Source organism: Leptodactylus fuscus, chromosome 2 (assembly GCF_031893055.1).
Source record: "Leptodactylus fuscus isolate aLepFus1 chromosome 2, aLepFus1.hap2, whole genome shotgun sequence".
Classification (NCBI taxonomy): domain Eukaryota; kingdom Metazoa; phylum Chordata; class Amphibia; order Anura; family Leptodactylidae; genus Leptodactylus; species Leptodactylus fuscus.
Window position 1 is genome coordinate 269,554,181 of NC_134266.1, and position 15,872 is coordinate 269,570,052.

At 40.6% G+C, this 15,872-nt stretch overlaps 1 protein-coding gene across 6 annotated transcripts in view; it reads left to right on the forward strand.

Moving 5' to 3' along the window:
- Positions 1-15,872, forward strand: part of TENM4 (teneurin transmembrane protein 4) — a 1,026,741-nt gene that overhangs the window by 407,229 nt on the left and 603,640 nt on the right. For 5 of the 6 annotated variants that reach the window (XM_075266230.1, XM_075266232.1, XM_075266233.1 and 2 more), the window contains one exon: positions 5,304-5,371. In XM_075266230.1, coding sequence (XP_075122331.1) covers positions 5,304-5,371 — 68 coding nt within the window. Of the gene's footprint in view, positions 1-5,299; positions 5,372-15,872 lie in introns of all 6 variants that reach the window. The other variant, XM_075266234.1, reaches the window with a different exon arrangement.

Below are 15,872 nucleotides of genomic sequence, written 5' to 3' on the forward strand. Positions count from 1 at the left end.
TTAAGATTGCAGAATATAGTATTTTTTTTTAATAATATAATAAAAATTTTATAGAAATATAGCAAAAATTCTTTAAAAAATTGCCATGAAATGTTTGACATAAAAAATTGGTTTAAAAAAATAGTATAGTATAATAAGTAGGGATGAGCGAACACTAAAATGTCCGAGGTTCGAAATCCGATTCGAACAGCCGCACACTGTTCGACTGTTCGAACGGATTTCGAACCCCATTATAGTCTATGGGGGGAAATGCTCGTTTCAGGGGTAGGCAAAATTCGATAACATTATACTTACCAAGTCCATGAGTGACGGTCGGGCTGCATTCCCCTTGAAGTCTTCTCCCGGCATAGCGCCCCCGTGGCGTCTTCCGGCTGGAATTCACTCTACCTAGGCATCGGGGCCTAGGCAGAGCCGGCTGCGCATGCGCGGTTGGCTCTGCTCGGCCCAACGCCTGAGCAGAGCCGACTGCGCATGCGAGGGCATGCCCGCACATGCGCAGTCGGCTCTGCCTAGGCAGAGTGTTCGATCGAGTACGAGTATTTCGAATACCGTAGTATTCGATCGAACACCTACTCGATCGAACACTACTCGCTCATCTCTAATAATAAGCACGACACATACCAAATGGCACCGACAGAGATCTTCTATTGTAATCCTATCTGTGATGTAAATGCCGTGACTGCTTCAAAGAAAACTTCTAGAAATTTGGAAAGTGTCTGTCTATTATTAGGCTTAGTGGCCAGTGTTAAAATTGCAGAATATAATTATTTTTTTTTTTTTTATTAATACAATAAAAAAAATTTAAAAAAAAATGTATTTTAGAAAATTCTTAAAAAATTGCCCTCAAATGTTTGACATAAAAAATTGGATTTAAAAAAAATAGTAATATAGTATAAGAAACATTGACACAAACCAAATGGCACCTATAGAAATCGAAAACGGGTTGTGGTGCTTGTAGGGTTCAATGGCCCTTGTGCAAGCTACTAGTATTATACAGTACAGGCTAAGGGGCCCCTGGTATAGATTAGGTAATGGGGCCTGGTAGTCTTAAGGTATACCTCGAGTCACTGCGACAAAACTTGTTACGTGTCCCGTATATACCAAGGAAGGAAAGCGAGACAAGTAAATATCCCAGGGAGAATTTTAACCTTTCTTGGTCGGGGTTGGTTTCATTGAGAAAGGCTCCAGAAAGTTTCCTAAAGACGGAACTTTGTGTCTCTGTCGCCCTAAGAAACACATTTCCTCGCTCCCAGCTGTTTTGGTCCAGGCTTGTGGTATAACTAAGATCATTTAAGTTCAGCCGCCACTTAGCTTTGTGTCCTCCGCAGGAGAACAAAATAATGAGAACATTCTCAGAGTAAAACTCAAGGATTTTGTTTTTCGTTTTTTTCCTATTTTTTATTTGTCGCTCCTGCATGTGTTGGAGAAAGTGACTTTCTTGCAGAGTTTCAGTACAATGGCGGTGCAGTGTGCAGGTCTTCATTCCAAATACACCTGGGAATCCGACAACGAGACAATTTGATTCACAGCCGGGAAATGAGATGTTCTTCAATTAAACCAAATTGACAAATCTGTATTTTGACTAACAGGCATGGGATTATTCCGAGATCCCCGGCTTGTTACCTGCCATGGGCAAAGAGGTTAAATAGCATTGTTACTTGCTGTATATACCGGAAAATAATGGTTATATACAGGAGATACACAGGTTATACCAGCTGTACATATAGAATTATATACAGGAGATACCCAGGTTATACCGGCTGTACATATATATTATATACAGTATATACCCAGGTTATAGCGGCTGTACATATATAATTATATACAGTATATACCCAGGTTATACCGGCTGTACATATATAATTAAATACAGTATATACCCAGGTTATACCGGCTGTACATATATAATTATATACAGGATATACCCAGGTTATACCAGCTGTACATATAGAATTATATACAGTATATACCCAGGTTATAGCGGCTGTACATATATAATTATATACAGTATATACCCAGGTTATACCGGCTGTACATATATAATTAAATACAGTATATACCCAGGTTATAGCGGCTGTACATATATAATTATATACAGCATATACCCAGGTTATACCGGCTGTACATATATAATTATATACAGGATATACCCAGGTTATACCGGCTGTACGTATATAATTATATACAGGAGATACCCAGGTTATACCGGCTGTACATATATATTATATACAGGAGATACCCAGGTTATACCAGCTGTACATATATAAGTATATACAGTATATACCCAGGTTATACCGGCTGTACATATATAATTATATACAGTATATACCCAGGTTATACCAGCTGTACATATATAATTATATACAGTACATACCCAGGTTATACCGGCTGTACATATATAATTATATACAGTATATACCCAGGTTATACCAGCTGTACATATATAATTATATACAGTATATACCCAGGTTATAACGGCTGTACATATATAATTATATACAGTATATACCCAGGTTATACCAGCTGTACATATATAATTATATACAGTACATACCCAGGTTATACCATCATGGGCCATATCACTTTGGATGGTAGGGTTATCCTCTCCACTCCCCTAGAGCACCAATGGCTGTAGTATTATCCTCTCCAATGTCCTAGACCACCATAGTAGTATCTTCCGCTTTACCACCCCGCTCACCAGTTCTGTTTTCCGCCTAAAGCTAATTTATTGAAATATTCAAAGCAATAAAGAAAAAAAAAATTGGTTTAGTGAAGTGTTACAAATTCCACCTCCAGCCCGAGCCCTGCGTAATATTTCCTTGACATGAATAACATAATAACTCATTGAAAACAGAAAAATACAGATGCAAAAATAAAATCCTGTTGAAAAAAAATGTCACCAACAATGAAAATCAAATAAACAAGATTTTATTTTTTTAAACTTTTTGAATTTTTTATTTTTTATTTATTTTTTTTCACATTACAGTCAGCAACACATTTGTATGACAGCACAATTACTGACCTAATTGTTCCCCGGACTCATGAAAGATTAGAGCGAGCCTCATCACACAAGTGTCAGTCAGAGCTGTGCGGGCCCGGCCGCCTTTGAAGTGGCATATTAGTATTTAGTTTTCATTTAAAAACCAATATTTGGTATTTCACAGTCCTTTGAAGCAAAATCATGCGCTGCAGAAAATCCTCGGAGCGGACGTGACTCCGACAGACGTGAGAATTACACTGGCTAGCTCATGACAATCCCAGGCGACGGGTCTATTTTTTGAAGTTGATATTTTTGAATTGTACATTTTTGAATTTTCACATTTTTAATGGAATCTGTTCCAATTTCAAAATTGCTGTTGTTTGTTGTTTGAATTTTTTTTTTTTTTTTTAAAGGGACCATGCCATGAAAAATTTTTATTCTCTATCCTGGATAGAGGTAAGGCCGGGTTCACAAAGGAGTTTTTTGGACTGGATTTTGACGCGGAGGCCGCCTCGGAATCCAGTACAAAAAAACCAGCTAGTGTATACAGTGAACCGGCATACAGTTGCGGCATTCTGCTACAGACTAGGCCGAAATGAGTGGGCCTAGTTGGGAGGGAGTGCCGAGAGGCGGAAGTCCACGCCTGAATCAACCGCGGACTCCGCCTCTAGAAAGGGCAGATCGGAAACAAACCACTCATGGAGAAAAGAAATGACTGTCACCCATTGATTTTAATGGGAGACTTTTTTTGGTCAGAGTTCAAAATCCTGACCGAAAAACTCCCGTGTGAACCCGACCTTGGATGACTGATTGGTGGGGGTCTGACCATTGGGACTCTCAGGATTTGTGGGTATCTAAGACACCCTAATTTATTGGGTAGAGGATACATGTTTTATGCGACACAACCCCTGTGATGAAATTTGATGAAAATGTATGAAAACGTTAAGAGAACACCATGTTGTCAGGTGTGGTATTACAAGTAAAATGGGTGTAAATGTATGAAAACGTTAAGAGAACACCATGTGGTCAGGTGTGGTATTACAAGTAAAATTGGTGTAAATGTATGAAAATGTTAAGAGAACACCATGTGGTCAGGTGTGGTATTACAAGTAAAATTGGTGTAAATGTATGAAATAGATAAGAGCACACCATGTGGTCAAGTGTGGTATTACAAGTAATATTGGTGTAAATGTATGAAAATGTTACGAGAACACCATGTGGTCAGGTGTGGTATTACAAGTAAAATTGGTGTAAATGTATGAAATAGATAAGAGCACACCATGTGGTCAGGTGTGGTATTACAAGTAAAATTGGTGTAAATGTATGAAAACGTTAAGAACACACCATGTGGTCAGGCATGGTATTACAAGTAAAATTGGTGTAAATGTTTGAAAATGTTAAGAGCACACCATGTGGTCAGGCATGGTATTACAAGTAAAATTGGTGTAAATGTCTGAAAATGTTAAGAGCACACCATGTGGTCAGGTGTGGTATTACAAGTAAAATTTGTGAAAATGTATTATTATTATAATTTATTTATATAGCACCATTAATTCCATGGTGGTTTACATTTGGGGCTTTACATACAGTACACAGAATATAGAAAGAAAAAGGGGGCAACATGATGGTTCAGTGGTTAGCACTGTAGCCTCACAGTGCTGGAGTCCTGGGTTCGTATCCTGCCAAGGACAACATCTGCCAGGAGTTTGTATGTTCTCCCCATGTATGCGTGGATTTCCTCCCATACTCCAAAGATATACTGATAGGAAAAAAAATGTACATTGTGATCCATATATGGGGCTCGCAAAAAACCCCACCCCCACCCCCAAAAAAAAAAAAAAAAAAAAAAAAAAAAATATATATATATATATATATATATATATATATATATATATATATATATATTATAAGATTCTCAATGACTGACTAGCACAGTGGGATAGAGGGCCCTTCCTGCAGGGGCTTACAATCTATGAGAAGTATAGAAGGCATAAGAGCACACCATGTGGTCAGGTGTGGTATTGCAAGTACAATTGATAAAAATGTATGAAAGAACACACCATATGGTCAGGAGTAGTATTACAAGTAAAGTAGGTGAAAATGTATAGAAATGATAACAGCACCCCATGTGGTCAGACAAGGTATTACAAGTAAAATTGATGTAAATGTATGGCAAATTTAAGAGCACCTCATGTGGTCAGGCAAGGTATTTAGAGCCTTTAGGCTCTAATCAATATCTGTCTATCTAGTACCGATATATATACATACATATGCAATATCTATTCTAGGAATTTCATTATTCCTCTGCTTTTCCTACAGGTAGACTTCCATAATTAGAAGAGTAAAATCGCCGCTGGTGAATGGGTTATTCTTGAATTCTACAACGAACAGGTAAAAATTTTATAGGAACGAATCCTTCTCTGTGAATTATTAAATCTCGATGTAATACATTGTTCCGATTTTGTATTTCATTAATTTGGTCGCGCTAGAATGAACGGCGGTTAATAATTTACGGATGTATCTTAGCATTATAAAAACGGCTCGCCGTGATCTAGAAAGCCGTAGGGCCCTCCGAATCGTCTTCTCTGGTGGGCCCGTGAAATCCCGGTCTGACCCCGGACGGATTGAGCCACTGTCAACAACAAATTGCATGAGTCTTGTCGTGAATGAGGTTTTATCTATCGGAATGGTCCTCATTGTCTCCGTTGCTTGTACAGTATGTCCTCCTCATCTCACACCACGGCCCGTTTCATCGTCAGGGATGGGAACTGTTGTCCGCCGGTGAATACGCCGTCACACTTCCCGGCTCATCCACTCGAGGCCTTGAATAGATGAATGCCCGCGCCTTCTTCTTTGGCTTTTCTACTCGTGGTTTTATGAGAGATGTAGACAAGGGCCGATGAGTTTTTTTTTTTTCTTTTTGGTATTTCATCCCTTCAGACCCGGCAACTACAGTAAAAGATGGATAATTGTGCTTTAATTGGACGGTGCCCGCTGAAAGGCCTGCCTTTTCGTTCCCATGGTCCGCCAGATAAGTTTCCTTGGATAATGACAATTAAAAGAAATAAAGAATATGCAAAGCAGATGACAAGCGCGGCTCAATCGGGATCCGTTCTTTGTGCCTAAGACAATGAACTTTCAGTCCTGACTGCCTCTCGCCGCTCATTTCCTCGCTTCGTAATAACATTTGCATAGAAGATTTTTCTCCTTTCGTTGTGGCTTCTTTCAAAGCCAACTCTCCAAAGCTTTCAACTTTTTTATTGCATTAAATTTTTCCAAATGCTTCAAATCTCAAAGAATTTTTTACATTTCCTTTTTAAATTTTACTTTTGAATTTCTTTATATAATTATTGAGAGATTTAAAAAATGTTTTGTAATTTTGTAGAAAGGGGTTCGAAGGGCGTTTTGTTTATTATTTTCCTCCGTTTATCAATTCCCAGAGTAATTAATCAGTCAAAACCTTTCAAGCTGTCAAGTCCAACAAAAGGTTCTTCCCGGCTCCACACAGACGCCTTTTGTCGGTGGATAATCTTCTCGATGAATTTGTATTTGTTGAAATTTTTTGTCAGTGCCGTTCACTTGGAACAAAAATATATGTTTTTGCCAATTCTAAATTCACTAATAAAGTGGATTAGTAGTTAATTTTTTATTTTAGGTGATGACTTTTTAAAAAAAATTTTTACTACTTTTTAGAAATTTTAGATTAAACTTTCAAAAACTTTGATCCACGGGCCCATAGAAGTAATTGACATAAACAAATTGATTTTGGTGATACTTATGATCTAGAGATTTTGGGCTGAAAAAAATTCTGTTTTACAATAAGAATACCAAAAATACCGTAAAAATTTTAAATTTCTAAATTAAAAACTTAATTTGTGGAATCACAAGTTGGCATGATTGAAGTTGAGATGGAGGACGGATGGAGGAGAATATTGTCGGGCCAAAGTGATCCTAAGAGACCTTCGTTCTACTAATCAGTAGAGGTCCCACTAATAACACATTGATGGCTTTCCCAAAAGTTAAAGAAGTTGACATCTAAAATGGTCTGATCGTTGCGGTCCCACCACCGGGACTGCCTCCAATTAAGAGAACAAGGGTCCTATGAGTAGAGATGAGTAAACTGGTTTTTAATGTGCCAGGATCATTACGAAATTTACCAAAATTTGGGGTTTGGCCAAACCTAAGATTTTTGGGTTGGGCCAAACCAAAGATTTTTGGGTTTGTCACCCACTTCAGACCTCAGAGTTTAATCATCGGAAGCCCAAGGAGGGTTTGAAAAAATAATCGGCAGTCATACTTACTTTTCTCATTTCTCAACATTTTACACTTTTATGGGGAATCTCAGCAGTACCATGGACTGCCAGAGCCTATGATTGAGCTCCGGTCATGTTGGACATGTTGGCATCATGGTTCTTGTGGGTCATCAATATTATAATCCCAAAAAATCCTTTCAATTATATTCTATATAATGATATGTTTGTGCCCAGTCTCATAGACATAGACCATAAACCTACCCACATACCTTCAATAACTTTTGGCCAAACACTCATTCGCTCAACAACTTCTCTGCCCGACTTCTCTATGTTTGATTGACTGAACATGGACATTTTCTAAATTGGGAAAGAAGAGTAAACTTCTGGCAGACAATTACGGTGGACACCCTTAAGATAAATATTAGTCCAGATGATATTGGCAAGCATAGCCAACACTAATTTAGTGTATTGTCTACTTGAATGTGGAAACCATTGTGCCCAGAGTCAATAGTAGTCTGACTAGTAACTTAATTTTCTCAATAGCAGCCATTGTTGTCCCAGTAAAGGCCAGCATTGCCTCATTTGAGGCCTACCCTTCCACCTCTTCCCACTTTTTCACTTCTTTTTATTAATACGCACAGGAGAACGTCCTCCTGAAGGACATGACCTGAGAGAGATCACTTTTGACCAGGATATGAGAATTTTTCTGGGGAGCTTCATCAAAAACATCGGAGCTCCTCACACTTTGAGAAGCACCGGCCTCCGAGACTCGGTAAATCAACACAACTCTACGAGAAATTGGCATTGTGTTGGCTCTCTGTAACTCTACTAGGTAATTCAAGGGCATAGTTTGGCTTCTTCTTGGAGCTAAAGGACACTCGCAAAGGCTCTATTGAGTGCTTCCCCTTGAATTCACACAGCTGTAACATCTATTTGTGCATTCGATGGCTTGCTTTTCTGTTTAACTGTAAATCTCGATGACATTGAAGGGCTCTCGGATAGACTCGGAGATGTTGTTATTACCACGCGTATTAGTATTTTCATGTATTGTCAATGAAGCACGTCAGGAGATATTTCCACTTGACACGGCTTCGAAGGCCTTCTTGTGTGAAATTATGATTAGTTGATATCATCAACAGATCTCCTCTTCCGCTGATATTGGGGTTGTAGTGATTTACATCTAAAGTCAAAGCAGACGGAGGGAGATTAATTATCGCCGTCACAGTCTTTGCAGACAAAAAAAAGAAAATTGAAAGACCGGGAAGCCCTTGAATTTGGCTTCTTAATTTGTCCATCAATTGGAAAGTGCCAAGAGAGAAAAAAAAACCAGCGGGATTAAAGCCTCAGTCATTACAGATCTGGCTTCAGGACAAAACATGTTTCTGCAACACTCTGGGAAGCTTTCAAAGTCTTCCAATGTCTGGGGAGAGTGGCAGCAAGTAAAATGGGATGGCAATCTTGTCCATCGGATGAAGATGTAATCACGAGCTGGCTTGACACGTTCCTGGCCCGAGCAACCAAGTTCAGCGTAGTGTCACCACTTGGTCTTAGCAAGGACATGCATTGATCAAAGAGCTTGATAGGATCCAACACTTAGGGAACAGACAAAGGGAACTTTCTGTGACTCGGAAGATTCAGTTGCGAGGCTTGGCAGCTTGTAAGGAGGACTTTTCTTGGCCGGATTCAACACAAGTAGGAGGCCAAAATATACCCAAATTGTATTGTGTAATTGGATGTAATCAAGAGTTGTAGCGGTCATCTTTAATTTGGGGACATCATTGGGGTCAAGAGGGGCAAGGCTTTATGTGGAAGGGGCTTTATCATAGAGTCTTAAGGTAGCCAGACACACTTTGGCCAACAGCTTTTCTTCCCGATACCCCCAAATGTCTACATGGTCAACGGTTTGCGTTGTGACTCAATACAAAATGTGTAACATGGCCCTCAACTATGTATAGGACTTGTCTCTTCGGATAGGATAGAAGACTTTTTGGATTTTTGGGAACTCTAGAACTCCAGCCACAAATTTTTCACCTCTCATAGTTTTAATCTTCTTCATCCATTATCAGATATTTTGAGACTATGACCCGTATACAGAAGTATTACAAAGTAACATAAAAAATATTGACTTTGATAAAAGGGGCTGCCAAAGTTACAAAATTCAAGTTCGGAAATTCTAAGTTAAAGAGGGGTCAGGAATGTCCCGAATATCCTGAATTCTTGTCCTGAAAGATATGCTATATCCATGCATTGCATAGACAACTCATTGATTTCATTGGGCACCGTGCAATACTTCATGTTACCTGTGGTGACACTGCAGGAGGATGATAACACTTGTTACCAAAGAGATTTTTGTTGATCACTGGGGTTCCCATCCATAGGATGAACATATCTTTGGAGTACTTTTGTGGCAAAAAAGGGTTTTCCTAAATGGATATCTTGGATATACAAATGAGCTCTCTGGAGCAATAAGGGTGTTGTTGCTCTTTGGAGCAATGGTAGTTCCCTTGTTGCTCCAAAGATCTCATTGGAATGTTGACAAAAACATCAATATCTCGACATTTACAAGGGGAGAACACTGTTTGAGGGATGTAACCCTAACCTATCCATGGATCTCAGTTGCTATACTGGGCCTGGATAAAGATTCTACAGCTCTGTATCCAGACCATAGTCGGAGAAGCTCTCTCTCCCCCTCTTCCAGCTGGAAATCCCAGCAGGATCCTAAATAACATCTCCAACATGATGCAAAGTCAGTAATGTAGTGACTATGAAGAAAGCAAAAATTTCTTGGATGGTGTTGACTGAGAATATGTCATATCGGCCAAGGATAACTTCATGTCTATAGTGTATGTTTATGCCGTGCTTATTTTATTTCTTCTATCTATAGGTGGAAACCTCTTCACCACCTTGTTTTCTTCTTCGGCCTTAAGGAGAACCGGTCATGTCTTGATAAAGCCTTTTCTTGCAGATATAATTTCTGTCTTGGGTTCTCCAATAATGAAGTCACTAATAGGGTAGGCTCCTGCTGAGAACGTGTTTCACGAGATGCTGAGAATCCCACAGGGGCACTTCCTGACTCTTTTCCAAGCTAAGGAAAATTCCTTATTAACCAATGTAATGGACATTTTATGTCATGAACCAACTAGACCTCACATGTAGTGTACCGGCGCTGCAGACAAGGCATCACAGCCAGAAAAAAAAACAAGGCCCTTTATACCTAGACTTAAAATAACCAACACATGTCAGCTGTCACAGCCCTGGCAACACAATACTAGCTGTACCTACTCGGGAATAAAATGTAAGTGTAAGACTATAATAGAGAAAATAATATCAGAAGGTTACTACAAAATATTATCATAGATCACTCAATCATTTTTAACATTGGCTCAAAAACACAAAAAATATAGAGTAACGAAAAGAGTTAACGAAAAATATATTAACATAAACAACATAAATGTTAAAACTATCTAAAAACTAATTTTTTTTAAAGTTACAAAAAAATAATAACATAGATAACAACATAAAAATTAAAACGAACTAAAACACAAAAAAACTAAAAGATCAACTAAAGGAGTCACAAAAAAATAAAATATTTACATAGATTAACAACATAAAAATTAAAACCGACTAAAAACGTACAAAAAAACAAATTCTTTAAAAATAAATAAACTAATGAATAAACAAAAATTGACTCAAAAAATGAGACAATTCTATAGGGGGTTCGATGCACACAGTGCCGAGGGTGAGACGCACACAGTGCCGAGGGTGTGATGCACACAGTGCCGAGGTCGAGACGCTCACAGTGCCGAGGGTGAGACGCTCACAGTGCCGAGGGTGAGACGCTCACAGTGCCGAGGGTGAGACGCTCACAGTGCCGAGGGTGAGACGCACAGAGTGCCGAGGGTGAGATGCACAGAGTGCCGAGGGTGAGATGCACAGAGTGCCGAGGGTGAGATGCTCACAGTGCCAAGGGTGATATGCTCACAAAGCCGAGGGTGAGATGCGCACAGCGCCGAGGGTGAAATGCGCACAGCGCCGAGGGTGAGATGCGCACAGTGCCAAGGGTGAGATGCGCACAGTGCCGATGGTGAGATGCGCACAGTGCCAAGGGTGAGATGCTCACAGTGCCGAGGGTGAGATGCTCACAGTGCCGAGGGTGAGATGCACACAATGCCGAGGGTGAGATGCACACAGCTCCGTGCCGAGGGTGAGATGCACACAGTGCCGAGGGTGAGATGCACACAGTGCCGAGGGTGAGATGCTCACAGTGCCGAGGGTGAGATGCACACAGTGCCGAGGGTGAGATGCACACAGTGCCGAGGCTGAGATGCGCACAGTGCCGAGGCTGAGATGCACACAGTGTGCAAAAAAGGTGCATCAAATTAAGTACATATGGGCAATAGCCTTCAAAACCGTATGTACCAAAAACCCCAAAAAGTATCCCATCATGAACCAAGGAAAATGGCCCAGCTCATGAAGACGTGAAGGAGTTCAAAAATGATAGGAAATTGTAGGATCCCCATCTATCTGGCAATTCATCCATATCTTATAGATAGGTCTATGGTCAGGATTAGGAGTAGCTTAACTTATTTACAGTAAGTACAAACAATAACAGCGGAAAAAAAAATATTGAATTGCCATCACTTGACCCCTACACGGTCGTAGGTTTCACACTTTCACGACAAAACCCCTTTAAATCAATGTTATGGTTCTTGAAATTGGCAACCCAAGATAATCTTCCATTACTGACTCCATCCCCGCGAATACAAAACTCTCCTAACAGCGGATATTCGTCCAACATATAAAACTCATAGAATCTACCTCCACCACATATTCCGATATGATGAGTTTATAGAAGCATATTGATGGTAATCTAGATTTTTGTTAGACCCACTCGTCTCGAAATCCCTTCTCAGCAAATAGGCTAGCATTCAGCACTGCCATATCTCACCTTGCATGTAATAGTTTTTCATCAATCCCTTGAGTGGCGAATTGAGATGAAATGACTTGAACAAGCCAGCGCTGCTTTAAATCTTCCTAGGGCTATATATATTTTTTTTCTGTGAGGTCAAGATGTCTAGTTAAAGAGGATTTGAGGGTGGCGGATTCCGGAGCCTCTGGGCTTTGCATTTTTATCTATCCTCCTGGTATTAAAGGTGAAGTGACAGAAGTAGTGAAGTAGTCTCCAAATACATTGTCATTGGTATAATGTATATTTTTATCCTTGATTTTGAGGTCCGAAGAAATTTTGACTTTTGACCGTGAAGACTTGCCGGTTCTCTCATGGAAAGCAGCTCTGTCGGTGGGACTGCCAAACCTCACAATACTAAGTCGCATCCCTAAGTCGATCTTAAAGCTTTACCCAAAAACATGACTGTTCAAGTTATCATGTAGGTAACAAAAAGTTGTTGGACTGAGGTTCCTTGGGTCCACCAGATGACGATGATGGAAGCCACCATCCAACAATTCTCCAGAAATAAATCACAGGGCCTTCAAATGTGGGTGCCTTCTGTTGGACTATTAGTGTGTTAGAGCCTGGGCCTACCGGAGGGACCTCAACACTGGGTCTAAGAAGTTGAGATCCTGGCTTGATCTTTTGTAAGATTTTGTAGATGGGCGTCTTTGATTTCATTGATGTCAATAGACCTGTGGATATTTAACCCCTTCCCGACATGCGCCGTAATAGTACGGCGCATGTCGGGCCTGTAACTATGGCGACCGATGGGAGCCAGGCGGCCACCATAGCCGCCGGGTGTCTACTGCTACTAAGCAATAGACAACCGGCTCTAATGCCTCCGATTGGTCCCTGGACCGATCGGAGGCATTAACCCCTCCGGCCCCGCGGTCAAAGGCGCCGGAGGCGCCATTTTCCCGGCGGCGCATGGGCGCCGCCATTTTGCCCGGGATCGCCGGCTCCTGGAGCATGCTCCAGGGCCGATGTCATGTTGCCATGACAGCTGGGAGCCTGTACAAGGCTCCCAGGCTTGTCTGCAAATTCTCTCTTTTGCAGGCTGGTCTATGCAGGATGATGTTTTGCAGTGCATTGCAATGCATTAGCATTGTAATGCATTGCATTAGTGATCAGACCCCCTGGGGTTCAACACCCCTAGGGGGTCTAATAAATGCAAAAAAATAAATAAAAAAAAAGTGAAAAAAAAATATAAAAAAATATAAAAAGTATTAAAAGTTCAAATCACTCCCCTTTCCCTAGAACACATATAAAAGTAGTTAAAAACTGTGAAACATATACATGTTAGGTATCTCCGCGTCCAAAATCGCCCCCTCCACAAATCTATAAAAATATTTTTCCTGTTCGGTAAACGCCGTAGTGGGAAAAATAGTCAAAAGTGCCAAACCGCCGTTTTTTCACTGTTTTGATTCTGATAAAAATTTGAATAAAAAGTGATCAAAGCAATAACATTTCCCGAAAATGGTAGAACTAAAAAGTACACCCAGCCCCGCAAAAAAAGACGCCCTATACATCCCCATACACTTACGTATAAAAAAGTTACAGCTGTCGGAATATGGCGACTTTTAGAAAAAAAAATTTTTAACACAGTTTTGGAATTTTTTTTAGGGGTCAAAATGTAAATAAAACCATATAAATTTGGTATCCCTGGAACCGTACCGAAACACAGAATACAGGGGACATGTCATTTTGGCTGCACAGTGAACGCCGTAAAACCAAAGCCCGTAAGAAAGTCACAGAAATGCATTTTTTCTTCAAATCCACCCCATTCTGAATTTTTTTCCTGCTTCCCAGTACATTATATAGAATAATTAATGGCGGCATCATGAAGAAAAATTTGTCCCGCAAAAATTAAGACCTCATATGGCTCTGGGAGCGGAGAAATAAAAAAGTTATGGGGTTTAGAAGGAGGGGAGTCAAAAACAAAAAACGAAAATCAAAAAATGCCATCGGTGGGAAGGGGTTAAGGAGTTGGATGTTGACTTACAGGGTAGCTTATGTAAGCGGTGGCTTCTTTTTGGAGAAGAATTTGTATCCATTTTTACCAGAGATATTGCCTATAAAATTCTTAGACTACTCTTATGGATCTCCTTGAGTTAAGCCACTAGCCACCAAGAAATGCAGGATCTTCACAACGGATATCTGTTCCTCCACCTGCAGAATTAGATAGGTAGTCTCAGGTGGACTCTAAAGAGAAGTTGGCATGGTGAGCAGCCGATCGTGACTCACCTGGCTTCTTCACCCTTGCCCAATAACTTTTACTGATGTGGAAACAATGGGCAGCTACACATTGTAGCTGACCATAGACCAGATCCACCGCCGTAGCATCTCCTCATATAGAGAGGTTCTGTATTTTGGTACCAAGATGGAAGTGTTGAGCAGAAGGGAACCTCGTCTTTAACATGTTCCTATGCCAACGCACAGTTGGGGTGGATGGTGATGTGCAGTTTAGGTGGGCAGCTCCCCAGTTTTAAAGGTTTTTTCCAGGACTATGATATTGATGACCTAACAATAGATCGATAAAGTCCAACAACCATGACCCCTGCCGTCTTGGGGCACTTGGGTGAGCTCCACTTCCATTTTCCAGGCCATTGACATCACATCCATTGGTTACATGACCACACTGCAGCTCAGTTCCATCCAATTGGATAAGGATGAGCCGCAATACCAAGCACAACCACTGGGCAATGTGTGGCGCTGTGCTTGGGGGGTTTCAGGCGGTTTCAGGTGTCAGAATCCACCAATTTGATATTGTTGACCTATCCCAAGGACAGATCAATAGTATAGTCCCTGAAAACCCCTTTAAGACTTTTTAAAGGGGTCACATCTCAGCTATGTATCAATGGCCACCATGTAAAGACGAAGTAGAGCCAGTCTGAACAAGCCCTTCAGGAGGATGAACATGTTTACCAACACATGGTTACTTTCTTTCAAAAATAGTGCCACCCTTCTCCATGGGTAGTCCCTGGTGCTGCAGCTCAGCTCCATTGAGGCCAACAAAAAGCAGCCATATTGTAGTAAGCTCTAAAACTAATTGGAACATATGTCTGAATTCCCAACAAGAACCAGACGTTTGTTATTACACAATCCCCCGACTCGGTGACGGAATACAGAAGGAAGATCTTTTCATTTCCACCCAAAACACGTGTCTTCTATCGACACCCGGATGTCGAAAAACACTCAACTTGTTGGACGACAAACATATAAATAAAGTTAAAGTAAATTTGAAAAAGCTTAAATTCTTCCAAAAAAATGATGTTCAACCACAATAGAACCGCCACTTACGGGAATCTCGCTACATGTGGTTGCCGTCATGGAATGCGAGAGCCGAATAATGAAATCCACCTGCGACGTTTCCACCAGACAATGGGCCGAATTAGTTAAATTATTTTTTTTTTTCTACATATTGTTCTCGTGTTTACATTCGTTGCCGGCATCTGCCGCTGACTTTAATGCTCGTCTTTTTTCCTCCCCACCGTCGTCGCCGCCGCCACCGAATTTAAATTCCATCCAGAGTCATCAAAGGCGCCAGCTGCGTCTCTCAAAAGACTCATAGACCCAGCAACAAACCTAACACATGGCGGGGAACCTTTCTCAGATCAGCTTTTCCAAAAACTGCAGCTGAGTCGTGTCAAGTTTTTTTTTTGGGGGGGGGGGAGAGGGGGTATTTTTG